Raw genomic sequence first — 25,911 nt, 5'->3', positions numbered from 1 at the left:
CTGACTCCTGTCTCTTCTTCAGTGACACTGTCTCTAAACCATACAGCATGGCCGGTCTCACCACTGTCCTGTACACCTTCCCCTTGATTCTTGCTGATATTTTCCTATCACACAGAACTCCTGACACCTTTCTCCACCCACTCCAACCTGCCTGCACTCGCTTCTTTACTTCTTTCCCACTCTCTCCATTACTCTGGACTGTTGACCCCAAGTACTTAAACTCCTGTACCTTCTTCACCTCTTCACCCTGTAACCTTACTGTTCCACTTCCCTCCCTTTCATTCACACACATGTACTCAGTCTTACTACGGCTGACTTTCATTCCTCTTCTCTCTAGCGCAAACCTCCACCTCTCCAGGTTTTCCTCCACCTGCTCCCTGCTCTCACTACAGATCACAATGTCATCTGCAAACATCATCGTCCAAGGAGACTCCTGTCTGACCTCCTCTGACAACTGGTCCATCACTATAGCAAACAGGAAGGGGCTCAGAGCTGATCCCTGATGCAGTCCCACCTCCACTGTAAACTCCTCTGTCTGACCTACAGCACACCTCACCACTGTCCTGCTCCTCTCATACATGTCCTGCACCACTCTGACATACTTCTCTGCTACTCCTGACTTCCTCATACAGTACCACAGCTCTTCTCTTGGCACCCTGTCATACGCTTTCTCTAAGTCTACAAACACACAGTGCAACTCCCTCTGACCATCCCTATACTTCTCCATCAACATTCTCAGAGCAAAAATTGCATCTGTTGTGCTCTTTCTGGGCATGAAGCCATACTGCTGCTCACAAATTTCTACCACCTTCCTTAACCTAGCTTCCACTACTCTTTCCCACAACTTCATTGTATGGCTCATCAACTTTATCCCCCTATAGTTGCTGCAACTCTGCACGTCACCCTTATTCTTAAAGATCGGTACTAACACACTCCTTCTCCATTCCTCAGGCATCCTCTCACTTTCTAATACCCTGTTGAACAAACTAGTTAAAAATTCCACTGCTGCCTCTCCTAGACACTTCCAGACCTCTACCGGGATGTCGTCAGGACCAACTGACTTTCCACTTTTCATCCTCTTCAAAGCCTTCCTGACTTCATCCTTTCTAATCTTATCTACTTCCTGTTCCACAGAGTTCACCCCTTCTACTCTTTTTTCCCTCTCATTTTCCTCATTCATCAGCTCCTCAAAGTATTCCATCCATCTCCTCTGTACACTCTCCGCACTTGTTAGCACCCTTCCATCTGTATCCTTAATAATTCTAACTTGCTGCACATCGTTCCCATCTCGATCCCTCTGTCTAGCTAACCTGTACAAGTCCTTCTCTCCTTCTCTAGTGTCTAACCTAGTGTACAACTCGTCATATGCCTTCTGCTTGGCCTTAGACACCTCCCTCTTCACTCTGCGCTGTAACTCCTTGTATTCCTGTCTATTCTCTTCAGTCCTGTCCATATCCCACTTCTTCTTGGCTAATCTCTTCCTCTGTATACTATCCTGAACTTCCTCATTCCACCACCAAGTCTCCTTATCTTCTTTCCTCCTTCCAGATGACACACCCAGCACCTTTCTCCCTGTCTCCCTGATCACTTCTGCTGTAGTTTCCCAGTCATCTGGCAGCACTACCTGACCACCCAGAGCCTGCCTCAACTTCTGTCTAAATTCCTCACAACATTCCTCCTTTTTCAGCTTCCACCACTTAGTTTTCTTCTCTATCTTTGACCTCTTCCTCTTACAGACCATCAGAGTCATCCTACACACCACCATCCTATGCTGTCTGGCTACACTCTCTCCCACTACCACTTTACAGTCACTAATCTCTGTCAGATTGCCTCTTCTACAAAGGATGTAGTCTACCTGTGTTCTCCTACCTCCACTTTACTATATGGTCATTAAATGCAGTTATCACCTGTTCACTGATGGAGACTGGACTGCAAAGCCACCTTCATAGTTTCTAAGTGTTACCATCATGTAACAGTGATCTTATAATCTGATGTACATAACATACATTTCTATTTCCTTTTAATGTTTATGTTAGAAAACAGTGATTAGGAACTTTTGATCAGTCGATCATGAAATACTGTAGAAATATGAGGTGGTAAACACTAGACAAAACACGGAATGAGACAAAACACAGAATGAGACAAAAGTTTGGCATGAATCGCATAAAAGTTTCACATGTCAGAAGATGCACACTATGCACTATTAGAGCAATAATTAAAACATAAAAAACAGACCTGTAATGAGCCTGAATACCTGAATCCATATAATACAAACTGGAATGGAATATTGGTTTTATTTTACTTTTCTTCAGTAGTGTATTGTAATTTTCACCTCCACAATTAATCATTATTAAAGTTCCATGAAAGAATAGCAGCATCGTGCTTCTTTTTAATGTACAAAAACAGTTGGAGACACTTGGTCTGATACAGACCATTAAAACCGGTTTATTATTAAATTATTATATTATTATATTATTATTTTGGTAATAAATGACTAATAAACCTGTATCTATATTACTGTGCATTATTTGATGAGTGGCAACAATCAACAATCATTTGTCACTTTTGTTGAAAAGTTATTTTTTACATGATGATGGGTTTTATTTTATGTATTCATTCATTTATTTATTTATTTCTATATATTTATTGGGGGGGTGATTATAAAAATAAATAAATAAAATAAATAAATAATAATAATAATTTATTTAATTATTTTTTGATTTACAGTAAAGTAAACTGTAGATTATTTATGGATCTTCAATAATTTTGCCCTATATCTATTAAGAGAAAATGCTATTACTTAACAAGGCTCTTGAAAATTGTGAAAAATATGAATTATTGTTTTTTTTATACATTATATGTTAATTTTATTTATTATAAAAAATGTTTTATGTATATACATGTTATATATTTTATTATAATATAATTCTAGTATAATTTTGGAACTGACAGAACTTTGTGTGACAATTTTTATCTCCAGTGTAAATGGGGGGAAAATCATAGAAATGCTACAGAAACTTTTTTTAAACAGATCAACTTGTAACTGTAGGACGAGTGTGTTTGTTGTGACAGGTGGCCGAGTCGGTCCAGTAGTGTGTGTGACTGCTGTATGTTTGTGTTTAACACTCGGTGGCTCCGCTGCTCTGTCTGTATGAACTAAATTAGTCGGCTCAGTGGCTCCAACCTGCATTTCAGCCATGACTGACATTCTGCAGGAGAAAAGGGCATTTCTGTTAGGAGTGAGTGACACCTCCATCTCTCCATATCTGTCTTTCCTTATTCCTCTTTTTCTCTTTCTTCTCTAACGTCTGTTTTTTTTTTTACATTTCTCTCATTTTTCTCATTGCACTTTTTCTTTTTGTTGATCTTTCTTTGTGTCTTTGCCTTTCTTTGTTGTGTCTTTTGTCTTTCTTCTTGGTTTTTTTTCTTCCTTTTCTTTTCATCTTTTCATCTTTTTAAAATTATCTTTCTGTCCGTCTCTCTCTTACACTGTCTTGCTTTTGCTTTTTTGTTCCTTTTTCTTTCTTTCTTTCTTTCTTTCTTTCTTTCTTTCTTTCTTTCTTTCTTTCTTTCTTTCTTTCTTTCTTTCTTTTTAAATTCTATCTGTTTTTTACTTAGTTTACTTGCTCGTTCTTCATTCTTCATCTGTCTTCACGTATCCTTCTCTCTTCATTTCTTTCACTATTTTTGATCACCCATCTCTCTCTCTCTCTCTCTCTCTCTCTCTCTCTCTCTCTCTCTCTCTCTCTCTCTTCCCCTTCTTCTCTTCTCTCTCTGACCCTCAAACCCCCTCGTCCCTGGCACAGTGCCACCTCAGCATGCAGTTGGCCCACATCCACCTGCCAATAAACACTCATATATATGAGGAATTTTCCATGCTCCATTACTAACGGGAAGCATTGTGGGGTTTTATTTAGACTTGTAAAATTCTCCCTGTGCACAGCTGTCCTCCAAATAGACATATTAATTAGCAATAGAAAAAAGAGAGCTGTAAAGTACAGCCCTGGTTAATGGCAAGTGGTGTCACACGGACCTGACTCTTCTGTCTATTGTGCTGTGATGTTCGAATGAAGAAATGATGTGATCAGTGCCTAAACAACAAGCAGCTTAAATAGCAACAACAGCTGGAAAATTCACCGCATAACAATCCAAGTCAATAAAACAGTATTCTGTTCTCTGTACATAATACAGTAAAACTTTTGTGGAAATATTTATTGGATTGAAGTTTAATGAGTTGTGATGTTTTGAACAAAAAAAAAAAAAGACGAGATATGAGATTTCTATATAAATGATGTACTTCAGTGTAAATTCTACTAACTTCTTACTAATTTACACTATATGGCCAGTTTGTGGACTCCTGAACTTCACACCCTTTTGCAGTTCTTCTTTAAACCCAACTGTCTAAGACTATGCTGTAGAATTAGTATTTCCCTTCAAGAGGCTGGAACCTATTCCAGCATGGCAATACCACTGTGCACAAAGCACGTTCCATGAAGACATGAAGTTCACCAAGACTGAAGTGGAAGAACTCAAGTGTCCATGAGGAACAGCTCAATATTAATACCCATGATTAAGGAGTAGGATTTTTCATACTCAGGACCACATACGGTTGCCCATATAGTGTAGATCCTGTTCCTGTTAGAGACTACCTAGAAGCATTTATTTCACCTGTACCTTAAACAGGAGAATCCCTGGACCCCTGATCAATAACAGAGATTAATCTTTCAATGGCTTAGAGGTGAAATCTACTCTTTAGTTATACTTAACTTGGTTTCTTGTTCAGCCAGTGGTCATTAAACAGAGTACACCTGTAAGCATTTCTTCTCATATTGCTAACATTTCAGTGCAAATTGTGGTTTGAGGTTTGTTTAGGTGAGTGTAACGCTACCTTCAGAGAAACACTGGTGACTTAAAGTGACATGAGTGACAGCTAGAGTTGGTGAATACATGCGTTTGTGTCCAGCAATGTGACAAAGTTGAACTTAGCAGCACTTGCAGCAGCTACCTATGGGAGTGAAGATAGTAGAACACACTCTGCTTCATCAAATATAATATGTTTTATATACTAACCGATCTCTAAAAGTTCTCTAATTAATTCACTAATCTAGATCAACTTACATTTATCTCATTTATCTCATCTTCCAATCAGTAATCCAACACCTTATCCAATGAGCTATCACATTACTATGGCAACCAGTAGTAGGACCGCCTACTGATGACTTCATAGGCCAGTGGCTGGAGACTGTGAATGTAGCTTGAGAGTGTGAGGTATGTGAGATGTTTAAATTTCAGCATATGTGAGTTTCTTATATGATCTGCTAAGTCCTCAAAGGCATCTTGCAATCTGTCAGCTATTCTTTGAGCTGTACTGCATGCTGTATGGTTCTTACGGTAATTACCAACTAACAGAATGAAAATTTCTCCACGATTTATCCAACTGGTATTTTGTTTGGTGTCATTGACAAGTTAAGATATTACCACCACATGTTAACAACACAGCCAGGTGAAAGGTTGACACCTAAAAACAACCTCATAAACAACAAGATGACCGGAACGACAAAACAGCTCAACAATGTCCACTTGTACACAGTCATTTTGCCCCTTAAAGAACATCATACGTTGAATCAGGAATGGAGGCTCTATCATGAGCATGTTTGTGGGACAGGAGAGTCAGTTGTGTCAGTTGTGATTTTCTTTTGGTATAAAGCATCAGACAAATGAAGAAAATAATTTTTATTTTAAAACCATTGCTATAGAAAATCTTGAACAGAAGATCCCTGCAGTTCATGCAAGTCACTTAGCATAAACACTTACAAATATACAAACCTTAAAGAAACAGTGTTTCCAAAATGAGTTAGAACAGTGCGGACTCCCAGTTTCCTCTCATATATAAACATCACAGTGCTCAGGTAACCTGAGAGAAACCAGGGCCTCAAGTGTCATGGTGTGATGATAGAAGGTAATGCTTGACCTTCAGGATGTCAGGCAACAGCCAGCCTCTTCGTGTTTGGACAGAAGTGAGATTCTGGAGAATGTCTTTGAGCAGGTCCTACACTGATACTTCTTAACGTCGGAGTGTGTCTGCAGGTGAGCGCGCAGGTTCGAGCGATCAGCGAATGCTCGGCTGCAGTGAGGACATGAGAATGGCTTCTCACCTGAAATAACAGAGTACAGTACTACATTAACATATGCTTTATAGACAAGATAGATAGATAGATAGATAGATAGATAGATAGATAGATAGATAGATAGATAGATAGATAGATAGATAGATAGATAGATAGATAGACTGAGATAATTTATTTCAACACATGAATAGATGAAGAGACTCTGAGTTCTATGACTGTATGTATATCTGTTTGTGTCTATACCTATATGTGTGTGTGTACCTGTGTGTGTGCGTATGTGTCCCTGAAGCAGCCAGGGCCTGGAGAAGGCTTTGCCACACAGCTTACACACACATGGCAGTGTATGTGTGCGGATGTGCATCTTCAGAGCACCGAGGCTCACATACTCCTTGTCGCAGTACTTGCAGCTGAAGTATTTCTGACACGGCCACTCACACTGAAGCTGTCTGTGTTTGGCCAAGCCAGAGAAGGTGAAGTAGGTTTTATGACAGTCAAAACACTCAAAGTGCTCCTGGATGTTGCCCTTTGAAGCAAGTCCTAACAAGGAAACAGTAACGTCAGACACAACCCTGTCCTGCAATGCTCTGTTGTTTTGATCACGCTGAGGTGCCGCAGGCTCACAGGCTCGCAGAGGGCTTGGATTCACGGGTAGGATGCAAGCGTGTCCTTCTGAAAGCAGTCTGGAGTCCTGTAAAGGCTGCGGTTCAATCACGGCACAATTGGACCTTGTCTGTGACACTGACCTTATAGCTTGGTTCAGTAGGCATGGCCCAGGAATAAAAATTTCATCAGCATAAGGAGAGGTGAGTTCAGAACTCGAAGACAGCACAGGGATCGTTTGTGTGTGAGGATCTGTAACATTAACAACAAGTGACAGGTTTTGTGTTTTAAATAATATTTGTTGGTTGATCAGATATTTGAAGATATTCATTAGAAGCTCATTTTTATGGAAAAATCACATGACTGTGTTTTTCAGAGGTGATTGTGATCACATTTATATTTTGTTCACTGAAACTGCACGTGGACTCAAGTAATGAGAAAAGAATCTAACTGGGTAAAATTGTGCAATCGTGGAAATAAATAAATCTCATTTAGAAATAAATAAATCATTGGAATAGTGACATGAAAGCTACAAGCATGTGAAAATGGGTGAAATCTAACATAAAGCATGTCCAAATTTCACCTGCATCACGTGTTTATTTAGGAAGGACGGTCATCTAGGCTTTTTTTTTCGTAAGGGCATTGATTGCAGTTATGAATAATTCACATGAGAGTTGTAAGATCCAGAACCACGAGAGATCCGCTTTGGGGCCAGAAGGATCTTTTACCGTCACCCTCAGCTCTATGCTTGGGTTGGTGTATAAGTCAAACATGAATGCATGTGATTAAACAACTATCTATAAAGTTTCTCTAGATTTATAACTCTGGTCCTTAATCAGTAGAATATAATTAAAGAAAGTTAATAATAAAACTTATTAGACATAGATTAAAGAAGAGTTAGCAAAAAGTGTTAAGCATAAAACATCATCTAAGGGATTTTTGTATCCTTAAATTTAAGGATGTGCATCTCTTCCATCTGCAAAAAATCTTCCTGTATTTGCAGACATTTATATTCCAAAATAATTGTACACATTTTAGTTAAGAGCGTGATTATAATTCCACTTAAATAACTTGTAGAGTTTCAGATTTTCAGTGCAATTTCACCTTTAAGTTTTTAGAGGCAAGACCAGAGGTATGGAATGATATTAAATGACCATAAGAAGGTTATGTCGGTTTGTATCACAGTGTTCAGCTACACCATGACATTCTGTTCATTTTTATAGGTCTCATCACTGAAGAACCCGGATGTGGTATAGGACATATATTTTCTGAACAGATTTTGGAGCTTAACCTCCCCTTTAATGAGAAATTCTTGCTACTAAAATATATATCAAGTGACTTCTTGTTTTAAGTGAACATCTTAAACCTGTAAAATAATTTGACCGAACTGCAGTTTAGTTATTTTACTCAGTCAGTATGGAACAGGGACACGATCAGAAAAAACAGAGACCTTCCCAACCATTTTTTTCTTGGCCCAGCTGCTTAATTGCAGATAAGTTCATTGCTGAATAGTTAAGCATGTCCTTTTCTCAGAAGAGGTTAAGGGGCTTGTTTGCTTAAGAGAAAGCCTGTGAACAAAACCCAACGATTTCAGGCAAATCATGCTCTAGCAAGCCCCCTTCACTATGTTTAATGGGACTCTTCAGATGTCCAAAACAAGGGCTGACAATAAAAGCTTCTCTTTTGGGAGAAATCCTGCACCTGCTAAACTCCAACTGGGTTTGTTGGATCTGTTGCAAAGGTTTACTTCACTTCTGTCACGACCGAGTCGTCTCTGATGCAGAGCATCACCAACCCATCAGCTCATAAATCTTATATTCTGTTCGTACAGACCAAACAGTTTGTCTGAAGTGTTTCACAACTGCTTTTACAGAGTAAAAAAAAAATATTAATAAGTCAATAATAGAGTTAAGCAGTGGTACCAAATTCCTGTTCCTTAGGCTCAGATTTTAGGACTTTTTAGGTGAGTTTCTTCATAAATAACATTCAACGTTCCCTTTAATTAGCAGGAATTCACTAATCTGTGCTCCAGTGATCCAGCTCTAGTCCAATCAGTTTTTCTGCATTTTTCTGCATTGCATTAAAGTCTAAAGCTGTGACAGAAATTTAAAAATAACTCACCACCACTCTGTGAATCCAACGTGCCATAGTCTGGCTTCTTGTGACTGAGGTGTTTTTTCACCAGGAAAGATCGAGGCATCTTAATATCCTAGAAGTTTTTAGAAACTTTTGTTTAAAGTAGCTGCGACTCCTTTGTCAGCATGCCAGTATGAGAAGAATCAGAGTTTATGCCCAGGGTTAGAGATGGCAGGTTTAAATAAGTCTAGCTGATGCTTGAGGGCCGTCTCAAAGGGAGTCAGGTGCAGGGGGCAAGCTGCTAATTAGCATAAACATCCCAGACAGCCAATGAGAATTAAAGAACAAGTGGAAGGGGCGGAGTCATATTTTGAGCCGCATACCCCAACAAAACAGGTGCATGTGGGCCTGTGGGATCAAAATAGCAAAACACAGCCACGTGTGGCAGCGTGTTAGGGTAGTTTACAATCGGGCCATTAAGACTTTTGAGGTTTTACAGTGGAAATGTTTGATAGCTTGCTAAAAATATTTAGATAGTTCAGTGGATATATTGTTAATGTATGAATTTTCTGGTATTGAGGTTTTGGCCACTAAAATAAAATTTGTGATATAGAAGTAATTGTAAATACTTGAGAAATAATTTGTTCAACACAATTTTGTAGATTTTGTTCAATGACGTTTATGCTGATATTACAGCTAAACACACCCAAAGCATTCTTTCTATATTGGAAATGAAACATTGTTTGGGAAATTAGACTGTTGAATATCACACAAACTGTTGACTCTGATAGTACTGAAGAGGTTCTCACACTTGTGTTGATCTTGTAGGTTTTTTTTTTTGCTTTGCTTTTCTGTCCAGTACATTTCAAGCCGGCTTGATGAGTTCAAAGTCTGGAGACTGCGCTGCTCCTTCCATCACTTGTAGCTTACTGTCTTGTTCTTCACGTAGTTCTAACCTAGCCTGGAGATATGCTCTGTCTCATTTATCTAGCTATAGGATGAACCCTGATGAATGGTGCTGTGGTGGCTCTCTTCTACATCCTCCATGCCAGTTGGTGTCACACACTGAGCAACTGGCCTTTCACCTACGCAATGGCTTACAAGAACCATGTGTGATTAACTAAAGACAGTGATCCAATTTGATTTGTTGGTTCATCAGACCTTCTTCCAGTCTTCCAGTTATTCCTCTTTTTCTTTATTTCTGTTTTTGGCAATGGTTTTCTTTGTTAATTGCCTAATATACTACATCCCACAGTGCAATGTTTAAGATTATGTAATAACACAGTCGGCTTTTTTACAGACAAAGGGTTTGGAAGTAATCAACATCAATTGGGACAACGATCATTTGTAATTTTTTAACCAATTGTTAATTGAAAAGAATTTTTTAAATGATTTAAAGTGTGCATTATGTTTTCATTTTAGTGTTCAGTTTATATTTTTAAACCTGTGGCAGTTTGTACCATTTCAGGTTTTTCACTGGATTAAATAGCAATAAAAATAAATGGGGTTTTTCTAAAACTTTTGACCTGTAGATTGTGTGTGTGTGTTGTGTTGTGTACACTCTACTGCAGGTTTTATAGAGTTTATGTTTTAGCTGATGTGAAGTGGTTTCACACATACACACACACACACACAAACACACACCCACACACACACACACACACACACACACACACACACACACACACACACACACAAACACACACACACACACACACACACACACACACACACACACACACACACACACACACCACACACACACACACACACACACACACACTCTTTTCCTTCTCTCATTATTTTCGCACCACATGCACCTCTTTGGGTTCATAGAAAGCAGATCTTATTGTTAGAAGGAGCTGTTCAGATGTGTGTGTGAAAAGGGCAGCGTTGGTGCTGTAGAATTGAGTTAACAAAACGTGAAGTGAAACTCAAAGCATTTACATCTGAATAGTTGAGTTAATTAAGTTAATAAAGTTAAAGTATTATTTTAGTACCAAAATAACTTTTTGAAATATTGCTTGGGCTGTTAGACTAACCCATAGATTACATATAATTCCCGTACAAATATTAGTAGTAAAGAAAATTTGCTGCAGTGTTTTTTTTTACTTTTCTATGAAAGCTTAAAGTTTAGAATATTAGTATATTATTATTATTATTATTATTATTATTATTATTATTATTCCTCACAGCTCCAGAGTCCTGGACTCGATCCTGAGCTCAGGTTAGTGTCAGTGTGTGGAGTTTTTTGTTCATATTCTTCCTGTGTCCTTCCTGTGGGTTTCCTTCAGTTTCCAGTTTCCTTCAGCCTTCTGTAAACCTGCAATTATGGAGATGTGGCTTGGTTAAGATAACTTGCCCCTATTTGTGCATGTGTGTGCATGATGTGCTGTGATGGACCGGTATCTCTTACAAGATGTATTCCGACCTAACCCCCAGTATTCCCAGTATGCCTCAGGATCCACTGCTGCCAAAAAAAAAATTAGAGAGCGACATGTCCAATCAGCTCCATGAACTTCAGTGTTATCTCAATTCAATTCAGTACAATTCAACACTTTACACATACAGGCAATAATATTAATATTAATATTGGATCAACTTGGAAAGAGGAAAGGATGTGAGACTTTAAAAGAAGCTTCATTATTTGTGCATGTAATGGTGTCATTTCAGGAGAAAGTGACATCCACAGTTAGATCTATGGGAACAACATCAATAATGCAGTAGTCTTAGGGAATTATGAAAGGAAGAAACAGAAGAGCAACTCTCCTTCAGGTGACTGAAATATCGGTGAGATCACTGGCAGTACAAATAGTCCAACAATAACGTTACATTAAAGGGTTAATAGCCATCACAAAGACTGAAGATTTAACATTTCAGTGATGCAAAACTATAAGTGATTATATCTGCCTCATTCACAGGGTAAGAAGCTCACTTGTATGGGCTGAAGATGACAAAAAATAATGGACATCGTATGGAATTCTCTTCCTCACAGTCTAACTAACATTACACTATGATCTCCAACAGAGTAAATTAATGTTTTGCAGTTGTATTTTTTACCGTACTAATACACAATTTTTTTGCATTTTCTATGCATAAAATGCCTACAAGACTGCAGGTCAAACTAAAACTCAATTGCACCATCTATTGGGCCTTTTTCACCTTACACTCGAAACACTTCTTTTACATACAGTTGTATGCAAAGGAATACTTTAGGAACTTACTTTAGGAATTAGGAACCCCTGACAATTTCCATGATTTTCATTTATAAATATTTGAGTGTTTGGATCAGCAATTTCATTTTGATCTATCAAATAACTGAAGGACACAGTAATATTTCAGTAGTGAAATTTTTTTATTGGATTAACAGAAAATGCACAATATGCATCAAAACTAAATTAGACAGGTGCATAAATTTGGGCACCCGAACAGAAAAATCACATCAATATTCAGTAGAGCCTCCTTTAGCAGAAATAACAGCCTCTAGATGCTTCCTATAGCCTGTAATGAGTATCTGGATTCTGGATGAATGCATTTTGGACCATTCCTCCTTACAAAACATCTCCAGTTCAGTTAGGTTTATGGTTGCCGAGCATGGACAGCCTGCTTCAAATCACCCCACAGATGTTCAATGATCTTCAGGTTTGGGGACTGGGATGGTTATTCAAGAACATTGTACTTGTTTCTCTGCATAAATGCCTGAGTAGATTTTGAGCAGTGTTTTGGGTCGTGGTCTTGTTGAAATATCCAGCATGGCTGATAACCAGATTCCCAGTACCGGCACTGGCCACACAGCCCCACAGCATGATGGAACCTACACCAAATTTAACTGTGGGTAGCAAATGTTTTTCTTGGAATGCTGTGTTCTTTTGCCACCATGCATAACGCCCCTTGTTATGACCAAATAACTCAATTTTTGTTTCATCGCTCCACAGAACCTTATTCCAAAATGAAGCTGGCTTGTCCAAATGTGCATTTGCATGCCTCAAGCAACTCCGTTTGTGGCGTGTGTGCAGAAAAGGCTTCTTTTGCATTACTCAAATACCTGTCATATATGACTATCAGGTGTAGGTTATTCTTTTGTAACAATCCATGTGTGTGTTACACCTAAACCGTACACTATTCACTGGGGCACCACTCCCTAATACAAGTACTCTACCAGGAAACAGACACACACACACACCACCAATATAAACGAATCAAAGGGATTTTTTTTCCCAACAATTTGTTTATTTGATTGAACATTAGGAGTAAAATAGCACACACAGGGAAATGACACAAACCAGCAACAGAATTGTTGAAGCAGGAGAAAGCCGAGAGCAATTAATTACACCAAAAATTCAGATGGTAGGATGGTTTGTCCCGGTGTGAAGGGGTTTAGCTGCTTTCACTGCCCAGTGTGTGTTTATCAAACAGATATTCAGCCATGCCATTCTGAGGCGCTCCCATACGGCGCAGGTTAGCGACCCAATCAGCAAGCTCCTTAATGGACTTCACCTGTTCGTCCAGGTAGTGCGTCTCAATGAAGTCACACATATGAGGGTCAATGTGATCAGAGGCCACCTTGTGCATGTCCAGCAAGGATTGGTTGACGTTCTTCTCCAGCTGTAGTGCACACTCCAGAGCCTCCACACCGCTGCCCCACTCGTCACGCTCTGGTTTCCTGATGTCCTGCAGGAAGATTCTTCCTCCCCTCTGGTTCTGGACTTTCATCAGTTTCTCTGCATGCTCGCGCTCCTCATGCGACTGCTTGCGGAAAAACTTGGCAAAGTTGTGTAGAGCCTGGTCATCTCTGTCAAAGTAGTATGACATAGACAGGTAGACGTAGGATGCGTACAACTCCAGGTTGATTTGCCGGTTGATGGCAGCCTCACAATCCTGGTGGAAATTTTGTCTCACCTGAGAGTTCATGTTGCTCCGTTGGTTAGGTTTGTAATGCAGTTATGATGAACGGCTTCAAGCGGAGGATCCGCGGCTTTATTCAGCGAATAAAGCAAAATACTTTAAATAGTGATTTAATGATCAGAATTAAACGAACTAATGGCGATGACAGAAGCTAAGGTTGCCGTCCAAGCACTGTTGAAGCGGAGAACCTTCGGTCTGTTCGGGAACGACGTTCGGTTTGCTTCCTTATATGGGAAAAAAACCGGAAGTGAAGCGATGTCGCGTGACGTCATCTGCGTGGTCTCGCGAGAGCGAGAAACGGGGCAACACGAACGAAACGGAACATATTACTGGTGTACACAATTAAGCAATGGCTACCTTTAAAGAATGGTTATGCCTTTATACATTGCGTCACATCATGTGGCTCTGCTACATAGAGTTTTTTTTCCAACAATTTGTTTATTTGATTGAACTTTAGGAGTAAAATAGCACACAGGAAAATGACAAGAACCAGCAACAGAATTGTTGAAACAAACTAATTTATTAGCCCCATTCTTTTATTATTATCAGCTGGTCCCTCCCACTTGGGCACTATTTTGACAGAGAATTTGTTCGAGGTCGAACAGAGTGGGTATGTTCTAATCCAGTCCACATCGCCCGGCTGGAACTGCGCATCCTTCCGTCGAGCATTGTAGCATCTAGCGTGTCTAGATTGTTGTGCGGCCACTCTACGCTTTACCTCCTCTGCCATGCTGTTTTGCCTTTCAATCAGCAGGGCTCTCAAGTTTTGAAGACAGGCAAGAGTGACATATTTTTAATATAACGCCTGAGATAGGCACAGGCTCCCCATGACCCGAGGTAGTTTGGATAAGCGGTAGAAAATGAGAATGAATGAATATTAAATTATACAATGTAGTGCTAGTGGTTAGTAGCCTTATTTTTCTGCGATTTAATTTATGATAAATTCATTATTTTATAAAATGTCAGTGAACCGGGCCCCCTGGCACCATCTCAGGGCCCCCAGTTTGAGAACCACTGGCCTAGACTACTTGCTCTGAGCAGCTGTTGTCAGTGAACAGGCTGTAAAACTGTTGGCTAAGTTACAGACACTCATGAAAAATTGATGCTGATTATCTGGGAAACATCTCTAACAGCAGTCAAAATGTCATTGTGTCAAACAAGTTGTAACATTAAAACAGGAGATCATGACTTCCTAACACATCACTACATCCGGTGACATTGTGCCAAATAAGGACATTTCACTCACTGAGGACTTAAAGGACACTTCACACACATTTCACTTATTGGGTTTTAAGGGATTTTTGTATACATTTGTAAATAGTACATTTTGTACAATACACTTTGATTCGTTTATGTTGGTGGTGTGTCTGTTTCCTGGTAGAGTACTTGTATTACTGAGTGGTGTTCCAGTTAATAGTGTACGGTGTAGGTGTAACATACACATGGACCATTATTTACCAATGGTATTACCATAGCTACAATAAATTTTTTATATATATATATATATATATATATATATATATATATATATATATATATATATATATATATATATATATATATATAAAAATAAAAAGCTATAAAAATGGCTATACAGTCAGTTGAATTAAAAAAAAAAAAGACAAATGTAAAAATCTTAAACAGAAATGGGGTACAAACACTTCATAAAACTTTTTATTGTCGGTTAAACATTGTACCTCAGTGCTTTGAAAAGCATGCAGAAAGGTCATCCATTAACATAACTGAGACACACAAAAAAATAGCAATTTATTTAGCAAGACTGGCCCGTTTCCATTTCAGACAGCACTGTTCCAATATTAATAAGCCAACAGGAAAACTAAAACAGTCCTGTATTTACATCCATCCTTGTGCTTCATGTCTGACCAGATTTTTCTGAAAGAACTCCTCTCTCTCATACACAGTTCTTATGCCTTTTTTCAACCAAAAAGAACCGTTGCTTTACTTTTAATGCTCATGGCTTTGTGAACCTACATTAACACCTAAACGCGGCGAATCCAACGTGTACGTGAAGCTCCATGTAATCTGTATAAACGGAGGTTGTTATCGAGAAAGTACATAACGTTATTTTATCTTTAACACAGAAAAAAGTTAGCCTTAGCATGTAGCCAAGTTATTATCATGTGTGCTGATAATGTATCATATCGCAGTAAAGTAAAAGTGTATTAAACATTAGTATACTTAAGGTACATTATCAAATGTGCTAACAGTAGCCCCGCCCACAGCCCCTGATACAAGCGGTTCTTAAGTCTAGACCACTTTTCCTGGTTCAGAGCCGGTGCTTTGGCTGTCGAAAAAGAAAGAACTGGTTCTAAATTAGGCTCTGGCTCCGAACCAGCACTCGAACTGCCTCGGTGGAAAAGGGGCATTAGTCCTCTCCTCCTCCATACATGTCAGCTAGTTTCTTGAAGCGCGGTCCCCACTCACCAATACGATCATAGTCCTGATCTCCTGAGCTGGAGGAGTTCAGGGAGCTGAGGGATCCTGCCTCTGATCCACCACCTTCATAATCAAACACCAGCAGAGAGTCATAGGGGGGAGCTGTGGGGTCGTTATCAGCCGCCTTCAGGTTCTACAGCAAATTAAGCAGAAACACAGATGTAAATGGCATAACAATTGTACAGACTTCATTGTCCGGATTACGTAAAATGAGAATTCACTCTCAAGCCATATACAGTATACACACAAATAAGTTTTTGGTGGAAAAGTAACGTTTGAAAATAAATGGTGTTTGTATTACTTATGTTAATATTTTTGCACAGTTCTTTCCATCCATATACTGAGTCAAGTACAAAAGTATTGACAGTGAATTTTAATTCATAAACATTGCATTATCAGATGGACTTGCATCCTTTGGGGTCACTGACTAAATTTTAAAACCAATGGACATAAAGCATCTCGAGGGAGGAAATTTAGTTAACAGCCTCCTGCTGCAGTTGCCTTCAGAAGCTTAAGAAGATTTTGGATCCTTTTGCAGTATATTGTGTGTCTTTATCCAGCGTTAACTTGACTCTCTGTTGTGAAGTTCTAGCAGTTTAGCATGACGGAACCTGAAGCAGCAATTCATACTGGTACCTAACGTCACATTAATAGACACTAGTAAGCCAGTACTATAACAGCTCATGCCAGAACATTGCCTCCACCATGTTTGACAGATGTGGTACATGCTTTGGATCATGAGTCCTTCCCTTCCATCTCTATACTCTTCACTTCCCATCATTCGGCTACAAGTTCATCTTGGTTTCATGTAATCAAAGAAGCTTGCTCGAGAACTTGGAATTCTGTTTTAGATGTTTTATAGCAGAGTCTAATCTGGCCTTTCTGTTTGCGTGTTACAAGTTAAAAACCACCTTAGAAACGCATTCATCATATGCCACTAATTGTTTGCTATAGTGATACACCATTTGCTCCGAATTCCAGTTCAGTAAAATTGATAAAACAAGGCAGATGCTGATCAGCTAAAGGAAGGTTAGACTAAAATCCAGACAGTAGAAAGGTAGCATTCTGTGGCAGGACGGAACATTTGTGATGTTCAGAATGAGCACATAAGAAGTCAGATCCCTTTTAAAAACACAATACAACCTGTTCTGTGGCAAAGCCACATTCTACAGCATACACAAAGCACACATCTTACGTCATCAATGAAGGTGCCGATCTCCTCTGGGTTTGCAGGCCGCGGCCGATATTGTGGAGCAGGCATAAAGGTGGGAGCCACATCGTTGCGGAACACATCAGGGCGGTTGTCAAGGCCTCTGTGCAAAACGCTCAGATCATAATCCTGTTAAAAAAGCAATAGTCAATTGTTGTAAATCTGAGAAACCCCAAAACCAGTTTTACACAAAAATAAAAAAAGTTTAAGACAAGTGAAATAAACCTGATCATCTTCTCCACCACCCTCTTCATCATAACAGTAAACATTGTCACGGATATCATCGTCGTTAATAAGGGGCTGCTCTTTCTTAGTGCCTTTCCTTTTAAGGAACAGAAGCAGCAGCAAGAGCAGCACTGCATAGAGAGATCACAACATGTCATTCAACACTTAATTAGTATTACCAATATTGGTTATGAGAGAGTTAACATTAGAAATTATTCTTCAAGTTTAATTCTATTAGCTTTTTTTTTTTTTTTTTAAAAAACAAAACTAGAATACAAGAACATCTTACACAGCAGAGCCAAAATAGCCCCCAGAATTCCAAGCACCCCAGGAAGGCCAAAGTCTGCTGCACGCAGGTCTTTGCACTTAAAGTCCTCTCCTGTGCAGTCACATACAGTGACCAGCACAGTGTTGACTTGCGATTGGAGCTGGTTGTCGTACACCCTCATAACAACATTGTAAGTTCCCTGTTGGAGTGGCATCTTAAGTGTAAGTATGATCCCTGTTTCTATAACAGAAAGGGAAAAGAAGAAAAAAAGGGGGGGGGGAAATCGCTTCAGTATACAAACTATACAAAACTTCATGCAAGCCAAATCAGCCATTATAGCCTTGTTGCAAAGTTTAGGCTGAAATGGTGAGGGTTGAGATAAATCAAGTTAGTAGACATGTAAGTGACTTGAATGCAGTCGCTTTTGACTATATGGTTCTTAAGCTCCTAGCAGTGACCATGTCATTGTGGAATCCTTAGAACTTCTGTTTAAAAACTTTGAGAAAGGCAGCAAGCAGAGAATAAAAATTCAAAAACAAAACTTGAAGCCTACTTGAATCATTCATCCTAGCAGTCCAATTGTTCTTGCTATCTCCTTGCAGCTCTACGGTGAAAGGAGCAGCAAAGCCAGGTCCATCCTTATCAACCACAGCCAGGGTCCTTGGAACGGAATCCTTATTACAAAAGTTGATTTCCCGCTCCTCAATTGTTGGAGCGTTATCATTCACATCCTCCAGCTCAATTATAAGTGTACCAGTTCCAGTTGCTGGAAGGACATCTGCAGACACATGGAGATACTGGTGAGATGATATAAAAACAAAGACAAGACAAACAAGAGAAAAAGAAGAAATGGGAGCTGTTTACCATCATCTATAGCTAGAATTAGGGCTCTGTATTTGCCATCTTTCACAAAAGTTGATTCTCTGTCCATAGAACTCCTGACTTTGATTAGTCCAGTGTCTGGGATAACAGTCAGCCAGCCAGCAGGATCATTGCCTACACGATACCTGAAACACACAGAATAATACCAAGTTACTATAACGGTGTCAGAGGAAAAACCCCAAAAACATCCAGCACTGAAGCATCCACTTACGTCAATTTCTGGTTCCGGTACGTGTCCGGATCAGTGGCAGTGTACACTGTCAGTTCACTATCAATTGCTAGATCTTCAGGTTTGGAAACAATCATCTCCTTGGGATCAAACACTGGAGCCTCGTTCACATCAAGAACATTTACGATAACAGTAGCAGTGGAGGTAGGCAAAGCTCTAGCAAATGGAACCTCATTTTCCACAGCTACCAGCAGTGTGAATTTGTTGTTGTTCTCATAGTCCAACCCCTGAGAAAACAAGTATGTTAAAATGAAAAGTAAAATTCCATATAAGGGCCATATAACTGACAACACTTCAACAGGGTTGGTGCTGTACCTTGATCGTGGTAATGATGCCGTCCTGTTTGCTTGGTCCTGTGCTAATGTTGAAAAATCCACTTGGGTCACCACTAACAATCCTAAATTTTGCTGCCCAGGCAGATGATTGTGGTTCATCTTCGTCAGTCACTGGCAGTTTTGCCACAATAACTCCCACTTTATCCTCTGGGACAGTAACATTGAACTGGGGGGGGGAAATGTTTGCATTAAGAATAGTGAAGATTTTTGTTAATTAAAAATTGTAACAGCTTGAAAAACCTCAAAACAGAAAGTATTTAAAGATTTGGAGCAGATATTCATTTCTAAAGCAACTGAAAATCCTACAGATACTAAACTAATCTATATTAAACATTGCCTTACCAAGTTCTTGGCAAATTTAGGTGCATTGTCATTGCTGTCTGTGACTGTAATAACAGCTGTTCCAGGAACTGCGCGGCCGTCCCCCTTCATATCTGCTGCTTCAATTTTCAAGGTATATTCTCTATATTTCTTTAAAAGAAAACATGATAACTTAGAACCACATTCAAGTCTGCATTTGTGCAAAAGTATTCATCCAAAATGGAACATTTACAGTTTACACATACCCCAATATTAAACAGTCGACAAGAATGTAATATTTCAAACCAAGTTCAAATGAATACAGTGAGCAACATTAGCTATAAAAATGACCTTACTAGATTGTTACCTTTTCCTTCCCCTATTTAAATGCATCTAGTAGGTTAGTTATGAACCCTAACGTTGTGTGGATAAGCCAAATAAAGCTTCTGCCAGATTTATACATTTACATCATATACGTACACACATCAATTTAAACATTACAGCAGCACGGATTGGCCACACCTGCATTACAGCATCAAAACTCAATGCGTTTTGGCATCTCTTGGTCAGAAATCTCTCAGAACAATACACCCTTCTCTGTGCAGAGTTTTTATTTTTAAACAGGGAGTGTGTTATTGGATGAAGCCAGTGATGGCACAGCACACTGCGAAGCCTCAATCCAGCTTGAAATGAAACATGGTCATTTACAGCAGCAACTAATAAAATATTGCAAAAGAAGAAGCCGTAGCACACAATCTTGTACAGACTAGTGACAAGTAGCCTGGATGCAACTACAGCCTGTAGAAAAAGCTGATTTGTGAACTTACCTCTCTGTCCAGTCCATCAATATTCACTCGGATTGCTCCACTCAAAGGGTTAATCGCAAACATGTTAGGATGTGGTTCTGGTGGAATCTGCTCAACAATGGAGTACCTAATAGCAGCATGGTCAGTGTTTGGATCATCTGCATCAGTGGCACTGACTGTCATGAACTCAAAGCCTTCAAAGAGGGAGGAAAACATGAGCACCGTGTGACTCGGAGCATTGGTAAACATTTTCAAAAGTAAGTGTACATCTGCCCATGCCACCCATACAACATGCACTTGCATTCACAAGTATGGCATTGGACTGATTTTGGATCATAAAGGATTTAACAAAACTACCTGGTTTTGAAGCTTCTGGTACACTGCCAATGAATGGATCTTGGGTGAAGACAGGAAGGTTATCATTACTGTCCAGCACTTCAACTATAACCTCCATGGCAGGTTCTACAACAGCATCAGTAAGTGACTCAGCATGGGCTTGCAGCTAGAGTTAACAGATAAAAAGGTTAAATTAATTAATAAAAATGTGCACATCCTGTAATGTTTTTCTTTTATTATTTTTTAAAATCAACCAACAATAGATTCTACTGTTTGCTAACAAACTTCAAAACACATACCAACAAACTGAAAGGACTCACCACATATTTATCTTTAGCTTCTCGGTCAAGAGGCCTCCCCACATACATTTGACCAGTGAATTTGTCTATTGTAAACAGTCCCACTGGAGGCTGGTCTGCACCGTCACCAGTGATTCTGTACACCATCTTGGTTTCTTTATCATGACTGGATTTAATCTGTGCACAAAATGTGAGAACTTGATATTAAAAGATGCACAGGAAAAAGCTGTCTCAGATTAAGATTAGCGCTACATACCTGCACAAGCTTACTAGGAAAAGGACCTCTCTCGTTCTCCAAGATTTTGACCGGTGGAATGACCCACTCTCTCTTTCTCCTCCGCAACCCGCTTGATTTTGGAAACTCCAGAAGCGGAATCGAGGGAGATTGAAGCTATAGAAAAACAATAAACAAAAACATGTTACTGAATAACATTCCTCCAATTTGTGTGACTTATAAACCAAAGGTAAATAAAAACCATTAGCTTAAACATCTTAAGAGCACTGATACTCATCCAGCTGTAACACCAAGATAAATTACTTTATACATTCATGTTTTTAAAGGAGAAACTGGTATTCTTGGATAAGATAGAATTAGTCAATACACCTCCCGGAGATAGAAAATATCTAAAGAGCCATAAATTACAGGGCATTAAAAAATAACCCAAATAAAATATCAGATATTTAACAACCTTTATGAAAAAAATAAATACATTTTCCAGGACCAAAGTGACAATAATATCCAAGTGAACAAGTCATTTTTGTCATTTAGTCAACTTCTTTGGGGTCAATTTGAAGGAAAACAATTTTTGGTCATGCCATACATAAAATGTGAATTATTTAATCTCTTAATTTCTTGTTTAGAAATAGAACTGTTGAAACTCACTTGAAACACTATACATGTATATGTAAATTTAAATGTGTGCTTACACAAGGACGTTTAAATACCAGTCATATGAAACTTTCCTGTTTACATTGAAGTGAACTGGATCCATAATTTTGCTAGCAAAACTATTATTACGAAACATCTTTGATCAATCTGATTTATATCTACTATATTGCTCACCCTTTAAAGATTACACATTATTTAAGGAAAGAATACAGTGGAAGCACAGAAGACAAATTTCTGTAGTTTGTCCAGCAGGGGTCAGAATAAGACGTGTACCTGCACAAGCTCAACATCTTCCTGCTGCTCTTTATGGTGGTTAGCACTACCCTCATGTTCCACTCTCACCAATGCAGTGTGTTTCTTTCCCTTGGAGTCCCACGCATGGACAGAGAACACCTTATGGCCATTATGCAGAGTGACCGGTCTCTTCAGCTTCACTGTGCCATCTGAATCTACACGAAACCGCTTATCAGCAGTGTCAAAGATGGACTGTGTCCTTCCGCTGCAGTCGTGGAAAACAACTAAAGAATTCATAGAAACAAGTATTAATAATGATTTTGGCACTGATCTTTTTTAAAAAACACTGGCTGTACAAATTGCAGTCAAACTAAGACTAGAGTTATAAGCCACTAGTTGAATAGCTAAAATATTCATGCATAAAACAAATTATATGGAACATCATGCACTTTGTCTAGGCCCTACAAAAACAAAACCACATAACGTTTTGCATAACACACACCAGGATTTGATGAGGACTCAAAAGTCATAAGCAAGGTAAATCATTAGGTGTCAAGAATATTAGACATATCTGTAGTGAGGACGGAGAACTAAATCAAAATTAAATTGCTCAGTCAGTCAGCATGGGAACAGGTTAAACTGAGGATTTATACATAGCATTTCATGTAATAATAATAATAATAATAATAATAATGAAGCTAAATGCAGCAGTTGATGCCAAGGTTTTGTGACAATCACACACAAAAAACAAGCCATCATACACATATTATATATATATATATATATATATATATATATATATATATATATATATATATATATATATATATATATATATATATATATACACACACACACACACACACACACACAATAAGGATATTATTAACCTAATCTTGTATATAAATAACTAAACAGCCTATTTGGCTGGTCAGTTCAATATAGTTATGGCTCAATAATATGGCCTTGATGGATGATTTTAGTCCGAGGAGAGAGAGGGGGGAGAAGTGGAAAAAACATACAAATATAATTTGAGAGTTGAACAGTCACCATATAAGCTTTGAGGAAGTAAAGCTCACCTGGCCTTGTTCAAGCTTGCATTTCCACACCCACAGAAACTCAAGAGTGAAAGCACAGATATGAGCTCATGTATCTGACCAACAGTACACACATTAACACATGCAGTGGCCTAATGACGCAGAACACTGCAGTAGCTCTTCATCCATTCTAATTCAAATCATCTAGCACCTCGAAGGTGATGCACAAAACCCAGCATTTTCAGGTAGTTAAAGGAAAAGCACCACTTATTCAAGCAAAATACTAGTGATGAGCTGCTGGGTGTTCAAACACAATCCATGAAAGCAAAAACAGCCCTAATTAAAAAAAGCAAATCAAAGAAAACACACACACACACACACACACACACACACACAGGGCTTGGTTTTAAACTTCACTAAACTTAAGGACCAAGACATACCCTATAATTAATCCCGATTCACTACAACTAAGTTTTGAAAAAGCCCTTCATAGGTGTGATATTTGAGATGATAAAGTGTTACCTGCACCGATCCTCGTGCCCCTCTGCAGGTGAGACCTGTGAACTATGAGGACAAACACATCTGAAGCAAAGCCTGGGGAACATGGCGTCGCCTCCACACCGCAGAGGACCTGAGGAACGAAGGGACATCCAAGTGGAAACAGTTCATTAACTTTTTTTATATGTTAAAGAGGAGGAGAAAAACATTTTTGAAATAGTTTAAATCATTTCTAAACTTCTTGGTCAAAGCGACACGTTCAAATTCTAACAAGAACAAACGTGGCGTGAAGCCAAGAGGAAAAACAGATAAAAATATTTACCTGTAGTAAAACGATCAAAACTCCAAACCGTATGTCCAATTTAATCTCCATTCGGCGCGGAATGAAAGTCCAAAATATAATCCTTTCAGCTTGAGAGACCAAACTGCGCTGAACCTGCGTAGAGATTTTTAACTTGTCGATTTGAGGAAATGAGTTTCTGCGGTGACCAGGTAACTGCGCCCTTCCGCTCGTGCGCGCACCAAATATGGACACTTCTGCCGAGAGAAGCTCCGCCCACCGGCCAGGTAAACTTTAACTAGATTTGTAAAGTTCGTATCGAAAAACTTTGATGTTGGCTTTGATGAAGCAAGTATTCGCAAAGGCCGGTGCTTTTTGGAGGCGACTGGACATAAGGGTATGTGTTACTTTTTGAGGCAAGTGGACAGAAAGTTAGGGTGCCCAAACATTTAGAGGCAAGTGGAGACGAGCATGTGACGTCATCCGAATACTCTTGAGGAAGTTCCCCACATTGGGCTGAGTGTTTTGATATGTCACATGTCTGTGTAGTGCTAATTATTTATTTTCACGTGACGCCACGTGACGTGATCAGAATACACGCGAGGCAGGTCCCCTCATTGGGCTGAGTGTTTTGATATATGACACGTCCATATTGTGCTAATTTTTGATTTTGCTTATTTGGGGGGCCGGGCTGCACGTGTCGTCACCAGAATACCCGGTGGGGTGCCAATACTTTTGGAGAAAAGTGGCTTCTGAGGGTTTGGACATTTTATGTCAATACTGCAGTCATTATGGGATTCTACTTATTATTATACTGCATAGAACAGTACATGTAATTCTTAATGTTGAATGAATAGATAGATAGATAGATAGATCGATCGATAGATAGATAGAGAGAGGTGTGGTAATTGTATTGACTGGGGGCCAATACTTTTGGAATCATTGGATTGATAGTGTGTAGTTGATAATTAAATGTATTGAGAGTAGGGATGAGCGAGTACAGCATTATCTGTATCTGTTAACCATATGAATTATGGGGCTTATCTCGAAATGGGCGGGGCTTTAACTGGTAATAATTAATTTGTAATATTTATAACACTAGCTTACTACCTTTATGTTTTTATGAAATACAACAAAAACGTGTCAGACGCTCAGTGTCTGGTTACTGGTTAGAGACAGCTGAAGGTTTAAAAAAGAAAAAAAATCTCCGACAGGCAGAGACGCAATGCGAGTCGCATTCTACCAAGCAAGCACCACGTCTGAACGAACCCACGTTTACCAGAACTCTACTGGTTAGTAAGTACGTATTATTAACGTTACAACCCGAAGTAAAAAGCTGAAGAAACCCTAAACGTTAACGGAAAAGACCCGCGAACCCGAGTGACTGAGGGAGAGACAGAGAGCTGTTCTGTGTGTGACTGTGAGTGAGCAGAGCGAGACACAGCAACACAATACATCTGTATGTGTGTAGGGGAGGGGCGCTGTGACTAGCCTATCACAGAACGCTGACACAATCAGCTACACAATGATGATTTTCATTCAATCCATCCATCCATCCATCTTCTACCGCTTATCCGGGGCCGGGTCGCAGGGGCAGCAGTCTGAGCAGGGACACCCAGACTTCCCTCTCCCCAGACACTTCCTCCAGCTCCTCCGGGGGAATGCCGAGGCGTTCCCCGGCCAGCCGAGAGACATACTCCCAGAGCACCCCCCACAGATCACCACGAGGGACACAGTCGAATGCCTTCTCCAGATCCACAAAGCACATGTGGACTGGTTGGGCAAACTCCCATGAACCCTCCAGCAACCTGGTGAGGGTGTAGAGATGGTCCAGTGTTCCACGACCGGGACGAAACCCGCATTGTTCCTCCTGAATCCGAGGTTCAACTATCGGCCGAATTCTCCTCTCCAGTACCC

At 39.4% G+C, this 25,911-nt stretch overlaps 3 protein-coding genes across 3 annotated transcripts; all 3 read right to left on the bottom strand.

The window, feature by feature from the left end:
* Positions 1 to 5,693: 5,693 nt before the first annotated feature.
* snai3 (snail family zinc finger 3) lies at positions 5,694 to 8,996 on the bottom strand. The gene is made up of 3 exons (XM_060858963.1): positions 8,850 to 8,996; positions 6,390 to 6,980; positions 5,694 to 6,155 (listed from the first exon to the last, which is right to left on the bottom strand). Exons 1-3 carry the CDS (start codon positions 8,926 to 8,928, stop codon positions 5,974 to 5,976), a joined length of 852 nt encoding a protein of 283 aa, XP_060714946.1. The 5' UTR covers positions 8,929 to 8,996; the 3' UTR covers positions 5,694 to 5,973.
* A 3,999-nt stretch (positions 8,997 to 12,995) lies between these two features.
* Positions 12,996 to 13,773, bottom strand: LOC132838572 (ferritin, heavy subunit). Its single transcript, XM_060858966.1, has one exon. The coding sequence runs from the start codon at positions 13,713 to 13,715 to the stop codon at positions 13,182 to 13,184; it is 534 nt and encodes a 177-aa protein (XP_060714949.1). The 5' UTR covers positions 13,716 to 13,773; the 3' UTR covers positions 12,996 to 13,181.
* A 2,322-nt stretch (positions 13,774 to 16,095) lies between these two features.
* On the bottom strand, positions 16,096 to 24,087 carry LOC132838501 (B-cadherin-like). The gene is made up of 16 exons (XM_060858828.1): positions 24,037 to 24,087; positions 23,739 to 23,847; positions 22,219 to 22,463; positions 21,313 to 21,447; positions 21,078 to 21,233; positions 20,779 to 20,923; positions 20,443 to 20,615; positions 19,658 to 19,786; positions 19,296 to 19,481; positions 18,963 to 19,207; positions 18,734 to 18,876; positions 18,423 to 18,647; positions 17,891 to 18,109; positions 17,602 to 17,732; positions 17,362 to 17,505; positions 16,096 to 16,299 (listed from the first exon to the last, which is right to left on the bottom strand). Exons 1-16 carry the CDS (start codon positions 24,085 to 24,087, stop codon positions 16,096 to 16,098), a joined length of 2,640 nt encoding a protein of 879 aa, XP_060714811.1.
* Between the last annotated feature and the right edge of the window lie 1,824 nt (positions 24,088 to 25,911).

This window comes from Tachysurus vachellii, chromosome 23 (assembly GCF_030014155.1).
Source record: "Tachysurus vachellii isolate PV-2020 chromosome 23, HZAU_Pvac_v1, whole genome shotgun sequence".
In the NCBI taxonomy this organism is placed as follows: Eukaryota; Metazoa; Chordata; class Actinopteri; order Siluriformes; family Bagridae; genus Tachysurus; species Tachysurus vachellii.
The sequence above is the reverse complement of the archived record's forward strand: the minus strand, read 5'-3'. Positions and strand labels throughout refer to the sequence as shown.